General features: G+C 42.7%; 1 protein-coding gene across 1 annotated transcript in view; it reads left to right on the forward strand.

Moving 5' to 3' along the window:
• The window catches only part of dedd (death effector domain containing), a 38,477-nt gene extending 24,451 nt beyond the window's left edge, over positions 1–14,026 (forward strand). Inside the window, exons 3-5 of the mRNA XM_033630068.2 lie at positions 6,208–6,312; positions 6,474–6,611; positions 11,509–14,026. Coding sequence (XP_033485959.2) covers positions 6,208–6,312; positions 6,474–6,611; positions 11,509–11,915 — 650 coding nt within the window. The 3' untranslated portion in view covers positions 11,916–14,026. The remainder of the gene's footprint in view (positions 1–6,207; positions 6,313–6,473; positions 6,612–11,508) is intronic.
• Positions 14,027–14,275: the final 249 nt, after the last annotated feature.

Here is a 14,275-nt window from a genome sequence, read left to right on the forward strand (position 1 = left end):
TCACGCCGGAGTGTAAAGGTGTGTTGCATAATGTTGATGGATGAGAACCATGTCTCTTTCTGTCAATGACCTCTTGAACTGCTCCACCATCTCAAGCCTCTGGCTCTCCAGTGTGTCTTTACTTTCTCCATGAGGGTAATTAGGAAGGAAGTTGACTTCCCCTCTTCTGGGTCTTTTGATACTGCTCCTGGGTGCTGCACCCTCTGGATAGGTCCTGCTACGCTTTCCTGCATTCACAGCCACATCCTTTATGCCAGCCCTGCTCAGTTTGTGCCTATAGTTGCCCATCTTGAAGTTCAGGCTGTTCTGCCAACCCTCATAGCCCTGGGATCTTTCACTTTTATCTTTCAGACAGGGGTGTTTCCTCACCAGAGTATCTGCAGCCACGCCAACCTGTTGTGCGCTAGGATATGCTTTATGCTTGTACATTTCAGCAGCCATTACCTCCAGTATGTTGTGTTTTTGATCCTTGGTCAACGTGAGCGTTTTCCCCTCTCTCTCAAATGCAGAGTTACCTTCTCTTAGAGTATACTCCATCTTGTACGAGAAGTTTGGAACAACAAAGATGGCTGGCCATCTCTGCTGCTGCTCTGGTGAATCTATGTCATCAGATAGTAACACAGTGTCATCTGTGCTGGTTGAACTCCGATCTGACTCAACTAATCTAACTAACTTAATGGTTGCCTTGGATGGTGGTAGGTCCTCCATGTTAACTAAATTGTATAGGGCATTGTCAAACTCAGGGTCTTCAAACTGGAGGCGAAAGTCATAGGCCAGGTGCCATTTTTGTTTCACCTCAAATATGAGGGCATCTACAGTGTCAGGACGAGAGGGCAAAGTAAGCCTGTCAGCGCTGAACACATTTTTAGAGCTGACTATTTTAATTATTGATTTATTGTTTCCAGTCTTTTCTTTACAGAAAAAAATGTCCAAACTGTGATTTCAGCTTGTCGGATATCAATATTTTCTGGTTTCTCTATGACAGTTAACTGAATCTCAAAACAAGACATTGTCCAGGAAAAAATAAGGGTTAGGGTTAACATTTAGAGGGGAAAAAAAGCAGAAATAAAATCATAAATATACAAGAAAAAACCGTGTATATCCTTTAAGATTTAGGTTATAAATTAGTGAGAGAGAAAAAAACAACTAACAATCTCAGAGAATTTTCTTGTAAATTTGTGAGTTTAATGTCAGGAAATTACAAAGTAACGCGCTAGAGTACTTTGATTACTTGTGGCAGTAACGAATAACCTAACGCGTTAGTTTGCTGTTTGAGTAATCAAATACTTAAGTACATTTTCAGACAAGACATCAGTTACTTCCGTTACTTTTGGAACGCTGGTCCTTCAGCTCCGAAACAGCAACGGCTGTCTTTTGGTTCTAATAACGGAGATAACGTTAAACCTGTCAGTCTGGAAGAAGCCACAGAGCTTGTGGCTCGCTACGTGGTCGGAGAAATGCTGCCGTTGTCTACGGTGGAGTCTAAATAGGTGGAGTAGGACTCGCTGACAGACATATTTCAGACTCAGCACTTGCATTACGCCTGGTACACACTACACGCTGGTACTCACCAATTATTAGGGTTGGGTACCGAAACTCGGTACTTTTTGTACTTTACCGATTCACGTCGGTACTACCGAGTACCGATTCACTTAAAATGAAACGGTGCCAAATTTCGGTACCTGAGGTGGAGGCGGGGTGAGAGCGCATGACTCGCACCTCAGACTCAGCAACAATGGCGACAAAAACAATGTGCAGACAAAAGTTAATGTGCAGCACTGTTCCTAAACGTTCTCAATAAAATGTTGAAACTGAGAAGTTTAGACTATGGGCCCGAACGACGCATAGTGCATCCAAATTCACACCCGTTCTTCTCTGTGGATTTTCTCCGCGACTGTGCGTCATAGCGAGAAGCCACGCATATCAGTGGAAACAGCAGAATTGTAGCTTTCTGAGAAGGCCAAGCACTTGTCGGTAATCCAATGTTTTCACAGCGAAAAATCACAATAAAATGATGTATAACAGAGCTTTCATACAGCTTTGCACACACATTACTCTTGGATGGATTACTCGCGAACGCAGGCTCGCACAGAAATGCCACGCATATCACATGAAAGCGCAGGACCACACACATCATTGTGCTGTCATCCCATCACGCTCTAAATACAGATCAATTGTCTACAAAATAAAAACCTGACGAATTTCTTTACAATCCATTATACAGATCTTGTTATCAGTCACTTCATATAGTGAGGAATATCATATCTTACCACGTCTTAAGCTTGCATGTGTTTCTCCCTGTCTATCCACACTTGTAGTCTGGCTTTCAAGATGCAAATATCTCCATATTGTCCAGTTGACACTCCATCAAACTTGGTATGACAAGACCAGCCACTTCACCTTTGCGCACCCAGACAACTGCAGCCTAATGCATGCTGACAGGGCCGTAGTCACTATATACATTGAGGGGGACACGTGCCCCCCCACCAATGCCCAAAATGTACCCCCAATATATAACTGAAACTGAAAAACAAATATTATCTTGGAGGACATCATTGCACTTGGTTGACTATTTTTCTATGGTCTTAGATGTAAATATTGCATGTTTCTTTCAGATAAAACACATTTTTGACTTGTGAATGAGTCAATGGAATTTCTTGCAATAATGAAAAAATACTGGCAAACATGTCCGCCTGGCACAAACCACATATTTTGGACAACTGTGAAGTGACAGAATGTCCCAGCATCATGATTCTTATATTGAGAGTCTCCCCTCTTCATATATGGCAGAATATGTCAACTTCCAACTTGTTGTGGTGAAATACATGTAAAAATGTAAGAATTTAGTAACACAGATTTGTTTTTTCATTGATATAAAAATTAATATAAAGTACAGGCACATAGAAGGACACGTAATGATGGCAAATCTGGTTAGCCCCGATTGTCCTGAAAAAAAAAACAAGATATAGCATGTGTATGTAGCCTTTATAATGACTGTGATATGAGCTTAAAAGTAAAGGCAGTAAAAATACCCCAAAAAGGCCTAGAGTTAAAAAGTACTGAAATAAGGTACCGTTTGGTACCGGTACCGAATTCCAGATACTGGTACCGGTACCGTATCGGTTCAATTATGAACGGTACCCAACCCTACCAATTATCCCCGGTCGTCTTTCACGGCGTGTGTGATGTCATCGGGTTATTCTTGTCCTATTTTTATTTTACTATTATTTGAGTCACTGTGTCTGTTCATGTGCCAGCCGACATGTTGTTGTAGTCACCTAAAAGCATCAGCAGATGGCAGGAGCTTCATTTGAAGCGCCACACGTAAACTGTCAAGCTACTGTATCTTCCACAGAAAGTTCTGACAAATGTTTCAGAATAAAAGCCTATTTAGAAAATGGAGGGATTCTCTCAGCCGAGGTTACAAGGGGCTTTTAATTTGAAACAAGTGTTGAGTTTGAAATGACGGTGTGATATGTTAACTTTACAAAGACAACGGAGCGGATAAAAAGTAAATATATAAACACAGAGGGATTAATGAATAACGGACCGTCTATAATGTAGTTTGTTTCAAATGAAGCTGGGGGCCTCTGCAGTTGTGGTGAGTAAAAGCTCTGCCGCTATTTGTTAATGTTATTACTTTATGTCCGACCGTGAGGATGTAACATTGTTTGCTAGCTTGATGCTAATGACAGTAACGTTAACTCAGCAGGTTGACAAAGTGCCTCTGCTGTTTCACACCATCATTTCCCCCTTTTACTCTGTGTGGTAACATCCCTAGAGGAAATATTAAAAATGCTGGGGTGTTGTTGTCATACAGTTGTCTACGGCAGCAGATCGTTCTGTGTTTCTACTGGTCAAAGTGACAGCTGTGATGGGAGAATTGGATCTCAGTGAAGGGCAAGTGGTCCATAACTTTAATTTTGGAGACAAAAAATGTAGGCTTAGCACCCTGTGGTTCATTGCCAAATAGGAAATGTAAAATACTCAAAAGTACTTTCAAAGTGCTTGAGTTACTTTTCTCAGGGAGTAACGTTGGAAGTACTTTTAAAGTAATTGAGTTACTTTACTCAGGGAGTAATGCAGTAAAGTAACTGGTTACTTTTTTAGAAAGTAACACAGTAACGTACTTTGATTACTTTTAAAGTAACCCTTACCCAACACTGCTAATGAAGAGTATGATAGACAGATTAATCAATAATTAAAGGAATCTTTAGTTGCAGAGCTACACATTTTTGTTTCTTACTGGTGTGCAGCATCATAACATGTAATCCAGCGCGTAATTTTCCTGACTTTTTAAGATGCACACAAAGCACATGGACCTATATCATATGAGTCATAGTAAAAAAAAAAATAGACCAAAGCGTTCTGTGCTTGTTCATAACAAAATATAGGCAGTGGTGGATGAGAGACTGTGGACAGAGCAGATTGAAATATCACTTTTTTAAAAACATTTTTACATGTTGCTAAACAGCTGTATTGGCTTTTCCTTGAGTAGGTTTTATTGCACTCAGTAACAAGCGTAGTTGTCATCAGCTCACGTTTTCTTCACCTCTCTGTCTCCACCGTGGCATCTCTACTCCGTGTTTGTGTGTGTCTGTGTATGTGCGTGAAAGTGGTGCAGCAGCCAGGACGAACAGACAGCAGGAGCAGATGCTGAAGCACAATAATAAATTACACCCAAATGTAAAAAAGTAAGCTAACGGTTACAGATAAAAGAGCAGGTAACATTGGAGCTTCTCAATACTACGGTTGTTCATAACTTAGCGCCACGGCTCGTTTACTACCGGTGAGATTAACGGGGTTAAAGCTTCACACATCTGTGGGGAAAAAGCGTATATTAAAAAACTGATCTCGGATTTTACCAGTCGATATTGGGTCATTCCAGTGAAGATCGATTTGAATCAGATGAATCGATTATTTTAACCCAGCCCCATTGTCAACCGTCATGGCTACATATGAGTTTGGCCACACATGGATGTAAACTAACTGCAGTGTGACTGCTTCAAGGAGGCATACAACCGTTAGGTGGAAATTCTTGGTTTCTGAATGCACATGGGGAAAAAAATACCCTAGACACAGACAGACTTGATAAACGTCGGGCACACTGGCGAGACCAATGAAAATGTTAAATTGCAACTGAGAGATTTTTGGTTGCACATGGTCACTCTTAGCCTGGAAATCCAGACACAAATCTAGAAAGATTTAGGGTCTGGCCATGAGTAATGAAAATGGCCCAACTCGAGGGGCGGCACCAAGCATGCATTTGTAAATATCACTGCACGCAACTGGATAACACTACGACCAATCAGAACAACACACGGGGTGATGTATACACTTAGCTACCAGCAGAGCTAACTGGTAGATTAGACTCTTGCCGTATCCGGTCGGCAAAACAGCAAAAACGTCCTTCTTGCAAAGGAAAGACTCGAGCGCCGTCTTCTGTTCCTCTTTTAGAGAAAAAGCCAAGTCTAACTCGTTCATTGTAGCGGCCAAAGCCGTTTCAAACAACTGGTGTTCATCCGTAGCCATCTTGCAATGTTTACTGACTGATTCCGGACTTCATCGTCGCAGGGCTGTCGTCATCTGTTTAGCTCGCCTCTGGCCCACCTATATCAGATACACTGATGTGATTGGTGCAGCCTGGTTTCATGGGCATAGGTAATGAGCATCATTACTGATTTCCAGAGTGACTCGCTGAGCAAATTCAAATTGTGCTCTCGCGAGAACTCTGGATTTCCACGGTAGGTCACTCTGGAGCCCTGAAATGTACTTTTTGCACACTTGACAGTTACAGTTTCACTTTCGAGTAAACCATTATTTTCTGTCAAAAACAGTACTGATAAACATTTCATAACATGATTAACATGTTGTTAAGTACTCAGGCAACTCATCAGGAGTTACAGATAGGGGGACAAAATGATCTAAATGTGGTCCCCCATCCACACCCACTCCTGCAACACCAGTAGTGCAGAGACCTTTGCCTTGCCCCCTCTCAGGCCCTGGCCTGGGTTCATCTCTACTGATTGATCCCCCTGTCAGCGGGCTTGTGTGCCCTTGACTAAGGTGATGGTTCATGTATCGGCCGTAGCAGTGCAGAAAAACTGTTGACATGGTCTTCCTTCTTTGTAATGTATTCCACTGACATGAATGTGATGATTAGCACTGCAGTTAAAAATAACACCAGAAATCAACTTTTGTTTTCAGTGTGCCCAGACCCTGTTGACAAGTATCTGGAAGAGACATCAGTGCGCTACATTTCACCAAGGGGAGCAGTACAGAGCAAGGACACTGCGCCTCACAGTAGAACAGGTGGGTGTTTGTGTGTGCATTCAGGTTATTTTTTACACTTGTTATTTATTCAGTCTGCAGGATCAGAGTATGACTAATGCAGGCAAAAGAATGTCTTTAGAAGGCATTGTGTGCTGTGACACAAGAGCTTGATTAATGTTAAAACTGTTGTCATTTTCTAGGTCCTCAGCCAGTCATCTGCTGTTCTCCGTCAGGACCTCATGTGGGCCCCCCGCGAACAAAGCCAACTCCCCCTGTCCCAAACCGCAAACGGAGGAGAAGTCATTCCTCAGCTGACTGCAGAGAGAAGCAAACATGTGGTAAAAGGAAACGCGTGTAGAGAGAGATCATTGTTTTTGTTGGGTCTGAAAGAACTTATAGGGGGAAAAAAAGTCCAGTTACATTGGTTTAGACAGGCCTGTCACCAGAATATTCATTCAAATAAACACAAGAAGTTTGTGCTCTAGAGAAAGGATCAGCACTCAGTGAATAACCTCCTAAGCCCTATGATAAACTATTATGGCATGGCTTAACTATACAGACCAGTGAGCAGTGATAACTAACATGTCTTTGGGGTCATCGGGTGAGAACCTCCTTTCACCAGTGTTTCGTCTAGTTGGTACCACGACACCTCCAGGAGGCTAGACAGTGATCTCTGGCGTCCCAGAGACACTCCCCTAATGCCAGGTCTCACTGCTCCCCACACCAACCCAATAACCTCCTTTACCTTACATTACACATGGCTTTCTCAGCCCAAACAGCACCGCCACCTTCAACCAAACCCAGGCTCCGTACATGCAAGCTCCAGGTAGAAGCAGTGCTGATACTACCTTTCCTAGCACATTCACCATACTGTGTTTCACACGCTACATAGCATAACTCCAATATAAGCTAAAGTTAAAGGAGATAAATAAACTTACAGGATCAGCAAACACACTCACCTTGCAGCATGGTCTCAAACAAAAGGGATTCAAATAGGCAACTCCCACACTTAAATAACCTTCCTCTTCCTGGATTTCCTCCTGAGCGGAAGTGGATCTCTCCACCTAATCTCAAGGAGTTATGTACCCTGCTTAGTAGTTACCCCTGCTGGCCCCCATCTGATATTATTCCTTCGCTTCAAGATCCATTGGCTACATCTAACTGCTTCATCTGACATTTCCTTTACTGTCTTCCTCAAACTCTGTCCCCGCACTCCGAGTTCCCCCAGGAGTCAGACAGCTGATCTTGCTATGAATCCCCTACACCCCACTTCCACTGGACAAATCCTAGTTTTTCATCCTCGCTGCTCAGAACTGCTCCTAAGTCTGCATATCTAAGCTTTTTTCTTTCATAGGCTTCTTCCACTGAGTCTTCCCAAGGAACTGTCAGCTCAATGAAATAAAATATCCGTTGACTCACTGACCACAACACTATGTCAGGCCTCTGCTTGGTACAAACTATTTCCTGGGGAACAACAAGCTTTCCCCCTAAATCTACTTGCATTTCCCAATCACAGGCACCTTCTAGGCGGCCACACCCTTGCCTCCTCACTAACTTATCCCTTCTGTATTTTTCTCCCTCACGGACAAACTGAATTGCTAAACTCCTATCCTTAACACCTTCTGAATTCACCTGTCTTCGTTCCCCTTCGATGCCTGCAGCTAAACATTTCAACACCTGGTTATGTCGCCATGTATATCGGCCTTGTGACAAGCTAACTTTACAGCCTGACAAAATATGCTTTAAGGTTGCGGTACCTGAACACAGTGGGCATGAAGGGTCCTCATTTACCCACAGTTTTAGGTTCTGGGGGTTGGTAGCACATCGTATGTAGCCCCTACCAGGAATCTAATACGATTCTCCTCCATACTCCACAGGTCCCTCCAACTAAGCTTCCTCTTCTCTACACTTTCCCACTTCAACCACTGTCCTTGTTTAGCCTGGGCCACTACCTTTGCACCCCTAAATAGCTCCTCCTGTCTACGTATCTGTTCCATGACCAGCTTTCTTTTATCTTTGAGACCTGCTTTATTCCATACCGGTTTGCCTGAGCCAAGCCCCAGGCCTCCCCGGCCAAACTGAACATTACCTACAATCTCTGCATGCCTAAGAGCTGCCTCTGCCTCCTGAACTGCTGATCTTGGGTTCCACTTCCTCCCCTTGGTTGGATTTGGAACCACACTCCTAACTACCACATCCTTATTCCCAGATAACAAGAGCTCTGTCCTGACCTTGGTACATTTAAATTCCTCTGTTAAACTAGATACTGGTAGCTGAAGTATCCCTTTTCCATACAATGCAACACTACTTAGGCACCTGGGAGCGCCCACCCACTTCCTAATATAGGAGCTAACCGACCTTTCAATTCTCTCCACAACGGATATTGGAATTTCATAAATTGACAGTGGCCACATTAACCTAGGATATAGCCCAAATTGCAGACAACACAACTTCAACTTTCCTGGAAGTTCTGATTTATCTATTCTATCCAATCCTTCTGCCACATCTTTTCTAAATTTCACCTCCTGTTCCTTATCATTCAACTCTACATTGTACCACCTACCTAAGCTCTTTACTGACTTTTCCCTAATTGTTGGGATTTCCTCATCATCTATGACAAACTTCCTATCACTTAACTTCCCTCTACGTATCGAGATGCTTCTAGACTTACTAGGCTTGATCTTCATGCTGGCCCACTTGAGGTTCTTATTTACCTTCTCTAGTAGCCTCTTTGTACATGGCATTGTTGTGGTCACCAGTGTCATGTCATCCATGTAAGCCCTAACTGGTGGAAGATGCAACCCATTCTGCTGTCTCTCCCCACCTACCACCCACTTGGAAGCCCTGATGATTACTTCCATCGCCATAGTAAATGCTAATGGAGAAATTGTACACCCTGCCATGATTTCTAGCCTCTGCCAACCTGTTGCGAAACCTGCCATACTTAGACACAACCTAATATACTGAAAGTATGCTTGCACTAAGTTGACAACTACCTGTGGCACTCTGAAATAGTCAAACGCACTCCAAATGAGGCTGTGCAGTACTGAACCAAACGTATTTGCAAGATCTAAAAATATTACATGCAGGTCTCTTTTGTTAATCTTCGCTGCCTGAATCTGGTGCCAGATCATGCGAGTGTGCTCTAAACACCCTGAAAAACCTGGTATTCCTGCCTTCTGCACCATGGTATCTATTAATCTATTCCTTTCTAAGTACCTAGCTAATCTCTGCGCAACTGCATTAAAGAAAATCTTCCCCTCCACATTCAAGAGAGAAATCATCCAGAACTGGGTCCACAGACTCCTTCTCCTTAGGAATGAAGACACCCCCTGCCCTACGCCATGCTCTTGGTATAATTTGTTTCTCCCAAACTATTCTTAGCTGTTTCCACAAAAATTTAAGGATATCAGGCACACGTTTATAAACCCAGTAGGGGACTCCATTAGGCCCTGGGGCCAAAGAAGCCTTTGCACGCCTGACCACCTCCTGAACTTCCTTCCACCTAGGTGGCCTGACATCCATCTCATGCTGTAACCCTCCTAATGGAGGGATATCGGGTGGGAAACCTACTATGCTATTCTTCTCTAAATCTGAATATATATTTCTCAAATATTCTTCAACCTCTAGCCTTTCTGCTTTGAGCTGCCCTCCCTTTTCCTGGCTGAACAACTCCTCTTGCAACACCTTAATTCCCTTCCTTTCTTCTTCTGTAGCCTTTTTCCTCTGCTTTCTTAACTGTCTCCTTTCCTTGACTAACTTCTCTATTTCTCTTTGCCGCCTAGACTTACCTGACTGTACCCCCTCACTCCTCTTTCTCTCATGCACCCCGAACCTCTCTACACCATATGAGTAAATTATATCTCCCATCTTTTCTAACCTTTCTATTGCATTTCCTCTAAGCCTACTTAAGATTACTGACAAATCTCTATTAACTATCTCCCATTCTTTACTGTCATTTGCCCTAGGCCATCTAACTCTAACCTTTTGCCCCATGGTTCTCTCTCTGACTGGCATACTGCCCTCAGTGTCACCTGCATCCTCTCTTACTACCCCCTCCTCCTTCTCAGTGGCAGTGTTACTGATATCCTGCGAACTGTGGTTTTCTACCCGCCGCTGGACTGACTGACTCGACTGACTTCTTAGGAAGTACTGATCAATGCGGCTACTTTGCCCTTTCTTTGCCACACACTTCTTTCCCTGATGAGTTCTGAGGCCTTTCACTGATGTTACTTTCTGCCAGCCACAAAGACAAACCTGAAGCATCTTGTTCTCAACTGTGCTACTTTTATCCTCTACAGATGCGCTCGCCTTGCCCTGAGTGCTGCTAATTCTAGCCCTGGTGGATAGGTCCGTGCCCCTATCCTTCACTGAGTCACAGAGCCAATGCATAGTCGTGTCTGTTCCAATGTCTGTTACTGTGTAATCCACCTGTGAGTCATCTTCCACCTGTGCTCTCGGTGACTCTTGGGGTATTTTCCCTATGTTGGCTGTAGCTAATTTTGGTTGTAATAAGGCTGCTAGGCCTCACCACTGCTACCATGGGTTGCTAGCCCATGCCAGCACCTTTGGGGTCTTTTCCCTCCTGTCAGCTGTCTTTGGCATTGTTTGGCAAAATGTTGGCATTGTACATTTCTGCAAACCCCGGATATGCTACATTTGTGTGTTTCGCATGTATCATATCATTTCTGATGTGATGTAGTTCAGATTACATGTAGATTAGCTGAATTTTTTCTTCAGGGGGAAGAGGGGATGGTGGATAGAGTGCAGCTCGGGACAGGTATTGCTGTCTGAACCCTCAAGAGAGTTGTAACTGAGCCTGTCACTTGGTATTCAGATTTTTAATGTCTGAAACTTAGACTCTGTTGGTCCTGTCATGCATGTGTGTGCACTCTGCAGTGGCAGTCTTTCAAAAACTGTCCCAAATGTTGCAGATGGGAAAAATGAAAATTACCTGAAAAACTCTTAAATTTCACTTTGAGAACCCTGGGGGTACCCTGCATTGGCCAAATGTGCAGAAGTATGAAAATATGCAAGATTCCTCTTTTCATTATTGAAACATTTAAGGCATTTTTTTTTGTCTGCCCTTACTGTGGAGAAAACATGATAAAGTGTCCTCTAGGGTGTTGTTTCAGTCTTGAAAACATGTTCTAATTTGTTGACATCTTATTCTGGTATTCAGAGTAGGGCTCTCTGTTGATAATTTTGACTGTAACCTTGTTCTCTCCCTTTTAGATATCCGCCTCCGGGTTCGTGCTGAATACTGCCAGCATGAGTCTGCGCTTCAGGGCAATGTCTTCTCCAACAAGCAAGAGGCGGTGGAACGACAATTTGAGCGCTTCAACCAGGCAAACACTATTCTCAAATCCCGAGACTTGGGCTCCATCATCTGTGACATCAAGTTCTCTGAGCTCACCTACTTGGATGCCTTCTGGAGGGACTACATCAATGGATCGTTGCTAGAGGCCCTTAAAGGGGTCTTTATCACAGATTCCTTAAAACAGGCTGTGGGCCACGAAGCTATAAAACTCTTGGTCAATGTTGACGAGGAGGACTACCAGGCTGGTCGACGCAAACTGCTCCGTAATTTGGTCACAAGTGGAGGGTGCCCACCAGGAGCTAGCAAAGACTTTGTATCTTAGACCCACTCTCCAGGCAGTAGCATACAGGAGGAATGCAGCTCCGCCTCCCCCACAGAGAATAGAGTGAGATGTGGTTGTGTCGTCTGAGCTGCCTGAAGTGTGTGCCTACAAGGAACTGAAGGACTCCTATCCACCGCATTGATTCCTTCAGAGCTAAGGTCAGGATATCCACCCCTGAGAGTAGCATGCGGGGTGATTGATTGGAACTATGTTAGCAAAAAGAAGTAGGAGCATACAGGTTGACATTATTTTGAATGTTAGACTGGTCATTTTCTTCAAGGAGGAGAATGCTGATTCGTGTGTGCATTAACTTTAACTCATTTCTGGTATGTTAGCTCATCTGTTAACTGATAATACTCTTCACCACCTTTCAGTTCAAAATCCAGTTCTTTTCAATACAGTAAACATGCGTAACACTGACATATTACTCCCAGTGGGAGTTGTACTTTATTGTCAAACTGGTTCATCTTTTTTCCAGGTTTTTCAGGTATATTACAGATTGATTGGATTAACCAATAAGTAAGTGTTCTGTACAGTGTTAAAGAAAGGCACAGACCATAGTTGACTTAATTATAATTTGTTTTTCTATTTCTTCCAGCTTATTATCCTGCTTTCCCAAGACTTTGCAGAGTTTCTTGTCTGTTGAGATGAACACTTGCAGAGCCTTTGTGTTTTTTACTGGCTCGTATTTGGCCATCGTGAACATCATTTTGTCTCAGATTTGTTTTCACAATTTTTCTTTGTTTTACAACAGGGCTTGTTGCCAGCAATTGTGATTCTGGCCTTATGTAAAATTTAAATTTTTCAGTCACTGCCAATATTTCAAACTTTGTGGATTGTTCAGATGTGTCGAATCATATCCAATGAGTCATTTTCTGGTGTTTTAAATTAGTTTGGATTTTCAAATCAGTGCCAGTTTCACTGTCAGCCTGTACCTCTGCTAATTCACCATCTCACTCATGAAATAACACTGAACTTAATCGACAGCAGATGAAAATCACAGTCATTGTATGTAGAGTCATCTAAGTTGTGCAGGTAGTAAGATGCCAGAACAAATTAAAATAATTGACAGTGCCTGTTTTTAAGATGTTAAAGATATTTTAGCCAGCTGTAGTTGAACTCAAGCTTGCTAAATCCTCAGCAGTCTTCTCTGGGGATAAGTCATGCTTCCTGGTGGATGAATATGTAGTTGAGTCCTCATATTCAAAAAGTGTTATGAGCAAGTGTTGCAATCACTTCTTCATCCACTCGCTTGACAACCTGTTGGATGTTTTGGAGAAGCAGCTACAGGTGTTCTCAGCTACATCCCCCTCTTTTAGGAAGTGAGGCATCTACACAGGCATTCACAAAGTGATTGGGGATTTTTTTAATAAGGTTTGGAAACAGAAAAAACTAGCACTATGCGGACCAGCATAATAGTGAGGTATTTAGCATGTTAATCCTCTACAGTTTAGTGCTGATCTTATACAATAATGTGCTTTTAGTGGCATAACACCATTTTTACAGTGTAGTCTGAAATGCTGATTAACCAACATGTGGATTTATATTAATTTATTTTTGGTATCCATGGAATGAGGTGGATTAACAGAAGACACTAGGTTTGACAGTATTACTGATGTTAATTTTATGCAGTAAAATACACTCAGTGGCCACTTTATGAAGCATACCCCTCTAGTTCTGGAAAGGCTCCCTGAACAAGTAGAAATATTCACAGCATGGATTCATTGAGGTGTGGGAGACTAGATTCTGAGATTCTGCATCATATTTACAGGATAGCCCCACACAATTGCTGCAGATTTTGTGGCTGCACATTCATGCTGCAGATCTCCCATCTCACCTCAAACTATAGGAGCTGCACTGTCGGCTGGAGATGTTTTTGTATTTCTGCAGGCTGCAAGATTTCAACCAGGCTGGTGATATAATACTCAACTTATCTGAAATAATGTTTAGCTGTAATAACGTTTTCAGGATATCAGTAGCTTATATGGACCAGTACACATTCATCCCGTACAGCTTGTTATTTTTGAGTAACTTCACCCTTTCAGTTTTTAAGCATTGCAGTGTCAGCAAGCTGCAGAAATTGTGCACATTAAAAGTTCCTGATATACCCAGCCAAGAGTCCGCTGTTGTGTGTCTTTGAGCCCAGTGTGGCCAACAGTTGCCTGTAGTTTTCGTGGTGTGTCCCCATGTCGACCCTTATTAACAGCTAATTAATCACGTATTATTAGTGGGGATGTAACGATATATTGAATTTCATGATATCACGAGAAAAATGTTGTGATATCACGAAATTCAATATATCGTGATATCACGATAAAAATGTCTCGATACCATTGTGGGATTGTAATAAAATCCACCAC

Source organism: Epinephelus lanceolatus, chromosome 8 (genome assembly GCF_041903045.1).
Source record: "Epinephelus lanceolatus isolate andai-2023 chromosome 8, ASM4190304v1, whole genome shotgun sequence".
NCBI lineage: Eukaryota > Metazoa > Chordata > Actinopteri > Perciformes > Serranidae > Epinephelus > Epinephelus lanceolatus.